The 5094-nt window shown below is 41.8% G+C and overlaps 1 protein-coding gene across 1 annotated transcript; it reads right to left on the bottom strand.

Moving 5' to 3' along the window:
• Positions 1-2584: 2584 nt before the first annotated feature.
• On the bottom strand, positions 2585-4887 carry LOC109827874 (the record flags this gene model as incomplete). The annotated part of the gene is made up of 3 exons (XM_020394895.1): positions 4391-4887; positions 3567-4187; positions 2585-3226 (listed from the first exon to the last, which is right to left on the bottom strand). Coding segments are annotated over exons 1-3 (1760 nt in total), but the record flags the coding sequence as incomplete, so codon positions are not given.
• Positions 4888-5094: the final 207 nt, after the last annotated feature.

Here is a 5094-nt window from a genome sequence, read left to right as displayed (position 1 = left end):
CCTTTACCTAACATAGGGCACATTGCCTGAAGATCCACCTGAAGCCAAACGTTTGCAAAGGAATTCTCGTCGTTATCTCATAATTAATGGCCAACTTTATCGGATGTCATAGTCGAGTAGCGGTATCGAACCCTACCTGCGGCACCTTTGACCATAAGAGGCCAACTATGTGCTTAGGGAGATTCATGAAGGCACATGTGAAAATCATCCAGGAGCCCGAACCCTCACGCAGAATGTCATCCGCCAAGGGTACTACTGGCTAACTATCTTGGCTAAGTCAAAGCGACTCATCTCTCATTGCCAGAAGTGCTAGTTTTACTCGTCCATCCCTAGAGTAACGGCGACTGAGCTAGCGACGACTGAGCTAACTTCCATCTTGAGTCCTATACCATTCGCTCGATTGGGGCTAGATCTGCTATGTCCTCTCCCCTAGCTTTGGGACAGAGGAAGTTCATTATCGTGGCGATTGACTACTTCACCAAATGGATCGAAGTTGAACCACTGTCCAAGATTGGTGAGAGTGACGTCACAATTTTGTGTGGAAATCCATTGTCTACCATTTTGGTGTGCCCCGGTCCTTAGTGATTGATAACAACACCTAATTCAACAGCGGAGGTTTCCGTAGCTTTTGTGAGGAATACTATATTCACCTCAAGTTCTCCTCCGTCGCCCATCCCAAATTTAACGGACTTGCTGAGGCTGTCAACAAATGCATCCTCCAAGCATTAAAGAAGAAGGTGGACACTACAGTTGGGAACTAGGTTAAAGAGTTGCCTAGTATCCTCTGGTCATACCGCATGACCCATAAGAACTCAACCGGGGAGACTCCCTTCAAGCTAGCTTATGGCGTCAAAGCAGTCACTCCCGTTGAAGTAGGTATGCCGATCATCTGACTATAACACTTCAATGAAGACATGAACTCAGAAGGGCTTCGAGTCGGCCTCGACTTCTTAGACGAGACCCGAGAGAAAGCGCTCCGGACTCAGGTCACCAATCAGCAACGAATCACCCGCTATTACAACAATAAGATTCGAACAAGGAGATTCAATGCTGGCGACCTCGTCCTCCATAAACCTACTTTCAATAAAGACACTAGGAGAGGCAAGCTAGCTCCTAACTGGGAAGACTTTTACACAGTCGTAGAAGAGTTGCGACCAGGCACCTATCTGCTAAGTGCCCCAGCCGGGAGAGTCCTCTAGCATCCTTGAAATATGGAGCATCTGCAGCGTTATTTTTAATAATTTTGTTGTGTTATTTTCAATAATTTTATAAATTTTATTTAATGTCAATGAAATTCTTATTGAAACTAACTCAATTCCTATTTTGCACTCTATAAGTGCCTAATTTACTCAGGAATTCTAAGCCCTTGGTGCCTTAACAGGAATAAGCCCAAGGCACTCACCATATGGTCGACTCCTACAATCACCCTACAACCATCATGGCTACATTGAAGCCCTAGACGTCTACGTAAGTCCTTGGCACTCAGCCTTCGGGTTATCATTTTACCGATTTGCCATCAGGGCAGCCCTCCATACGGTGAAACACCTAGTCAACTTCTGCAAGTTCGAGGCATATCCTTAGAGTTGTCAAAGACCTAGTCAACTTCAATGAGTCCTAGGCACAACCTTCGGGTTGTCCAAGTCCTAGGCATCTACGTAAGTTCTAGGCAGCCAACCTCCGAGTTATCATTTTACCTAATGGCCCTCACGACGGTCCTCCATAGGTCGAAAGATCTAGTTGACTTCTACAAGTCGTAGGCACAACCTTAGAGTTGTTAAAGACCTAGTCGACTTCAGTAAGTCCTATGCACAACCTCCGGGTTGTCCAAGCCCCAGGCGTCTACGTAAGTCTTAGGCACTCAACATTCGGGTTGTCCTTTTTCCAAGCCCCAGGCATCTACGTACGTCCTGAGCACCCAACCTCAAGGTTATTAATTTATCAAAGCCCTAGGCATCTACATAAGTTCTAGGCACCCAACCTCCGTGTCACGCCCCGCTTCCCAAAATACACGGGAACCGGAACGTGAACAAGCCCGCGACGTATTAGACTGAGGAGAGATAAGTGCTAGACCCCGTCTTCTCAATCTAATACGCTAAGCGTCTGGAAATAAAAACAATACGAAGTCACAGGTCCCCGATCATAATCAGCAAGAATATAATAGACAAACTCAGAACAGAAAATATACATATCACAATGAATACAAGAGTTAACATGTTCTCCACAAGAGTTAACATGTATCCCACAAGAGTTAACATGTTCTCAACAAGAGTTAACATGTTCTCCACAAGAGTTAACATGTATCCCACAAGAGTTAACATGTTCTCCACAAGAGTTAACATGTTTTCGACAAGAGTTAACATGTATCCCACAAGAGTTAACATGTTATCAACAAGAGTTGACACGTAACCCACAAGAGTTAACATGTTAGCAACGAGACTCAACATATTATCAACAAGACTTAACATGTTATCAACTCTGATATAGTTAACAGCTCTGATATAGAATTTAACAAATCCAAAGATAACATGCTAAATAGCATAAGTTCATACATTAGCATAGATATAGAACAGCCAAATAACGTTACCTTATTCCCGGGAAGAATGCATTTGCCCATTGATCAGGAGAGTAGTTCATAGCAATGTTGTATGCCCTTGGATCCATGTCATATATCTCTTTCATGTACTCATTCCATTCTGCTATTGTGTATTTATAACAAGCACTTTGGAGTAAGTTCCCAAGAACATGAGTGTCCTTCGACTTCATACCCAAGTCCTTAAGCTTTAACCTGAAATTTTCAACAAGATGTAGAACACACCTCGAGTGTAGAGCTTCTGGAAAATACTCTTTTACTGATTCTTTAATTCCTTTGTCCGCATCAGAAATTATAACCAATTGGTGGGGAGGATTGTAAGGGTCAGCCCTCTCATAAAGTATGGACCATAGACCTTGGAGGAACCACTTCCAATTCATCAAATTCTCTTGATCACATATGCAATACGCTAAGGGAAATATATCTTGGTTCCCATCGTATGCTATGGCCGAGAGGAGAATACCTTTATATCGATCCTTCAAAAATATATCGTCCAAAAATAGAAGGGGTCTGCATCCACTCAAGAAATCTTTGATGCATGCAGCATAACAAACAAAGAGTCTCGAAAACCTCCCCTCATTCTGGTCAACATGTATGTAACTGCCGGGATTTGTCTCTTTTACCATGCGCTCATACCTAGTCGTGTAAGAAGAAACAAACCAACAAGTTAACATGTTATCCGTGTAGCTTAACAAGCGACCAAAAAAAGCTAACACATTATTGGGGTAACTTAACAAAAGTTAACATGTTATTTACAAGAGTTAACATGTTATTAACAAGAGTTAACATGTTATTTACAAGAGTTAACATGTTATTAACAAGAGTTAACATGTTATTTACAAGAGTTAACATGTTAGTCGTGAAACTTAACATGTTATCAATGTTATCAATGAACTTAACAAGGAACATGTTAACTATTTGTTTTAACAAGCAAACTTTGAAACTTAACAAGTTAATAATAAAGCTCAGCATTTACCATCGTAGTTGATCATACGACTCATATATATCCCCGTAAAGCTTCTCCTGTGCTCTCTCTTTCCCCCACCATATCTTACTGTAATCAATTCTAAGGCCGTAGTTTGTGAGGAACTCCTTTTGCACATCAACGGGTCGGATTTCTGGACGGACCTTCAGGAGTGGTTGTAACTGTGTTGCAATGAATTTACGGGATGCCCTTGAACGACCTGTATTTTGCCCGTACTGCCCACAAGTATGTTCATTAACAAACTTCTTGATCGATAGTCTATTTGCATTCTTAACAGGTGAAGCAAACAACATCCATGGGCACTCGTAAGTTTCTTTATATCGGCAATATACACGGATACGTTTTGGTTCGTTCTTTTTAAACTCATAATCAAACATTTTGGCCAGAGAATAGTATGTCAGCGCCAACCTTAATTCTTCAGCACTTTCAAATTCTTGACCCTCTTCAGTTAATGCATTATGCCACCAACCAGGAATCATTACTGTGTTGTTAATAATGTCATCAGAACGCACTACACTGCTACCATTGGGATTATCAATTGGAATTCTTTCAGAACCATGATTTGCGGCAGAAGTACTATCAATAAACTTTGGCATCAGTGTATTCATAATGCTGCACAAATATAATTGGTTTTTCTTAAAATAACAAATAGGACTTGTACTTAAATAATGCAGTACCCTTAAGAGTTAACAAATATGCCCTAAAGCTTAACAACCTTCGGTAGAAAGTTAACATATATCAGTTAAAAGCTAACATTTAACCTGCTCTATGCAATTCATAAGTTTTCAAATAAATTAAGTGTAAATATAACTTACATTTCAGGAGGTTGCTTCGGGGTGTTCTCACATCTGGAAACATCTACATCTATATTAGCTCGAATATGGATCTCCAGACACCCGATATTACGGTTGTGCTCCACCATACACTCCATATCATCCTCATTCTCGATCTCAAAACTCAGATCAGGGATCCTTTCAGATTTATAAACCATTGATAGCGCATCATAAGGAACCTTCAACCTCTCAGCCACGTCGAACTTAAACTCAAAAAAAGAGGTTGCAGAAGTTACCCTTGAGAACACTGCTCTCTCACCCAAGGAAACCATGCAAATAAGGGGGCTCTCCGCCATAAATGAAGGGGATTTAAGAGGAGTTATGAAGGGCACTTTAGGACAAGTAGGGGGCTGAAGATCATAAGCCCTAACCGCAAAGATCTGCCCTTTGCACCATAAATACACTCTCTTCAAAGCCGAGTGGGTTAACAGGAGATATAACGGAGGGAGCGCGCCAAAATTTCCCCCCAAAACGGCCATCATCTCGCCTTAAATGCGACGGAGAGGTTTCGCCAGCGATCGGATCTCGTTTTCGAGGCACGGAGTTGAAGGCGGGGGTATTTTAGGGAGGCTGGGTGCAAATACGGGTGTGAGAACTGCTTTTAGGGCTCAGTTATATTTTTTTTTTAAATTTAAGGGCCTAGCCACATGGGCCAAACTACAGGGGGCTAGGCCACATTGTATTTT

This window comes from Asparagus officinalis, unplaced genomic scaffold (assembly GCF_001876935.1).
Source record: "Asparagus officinalis unplaced genomic scaffold, Aspof.V1 AsparagusV1_Un489, whole genome shotgun sequence".
Lineage (NCBI taxonomy): Eukaryota > Viridiplantae > Streptophyta > Magnoliopsida > Asparagales > Asparagaceae > Asparagus > Asparagus officinalis.
Note: the sequence above shows the minus strand (reverse complement) of the source record. Positions and strands in the feature narration are given on the sequence as shown.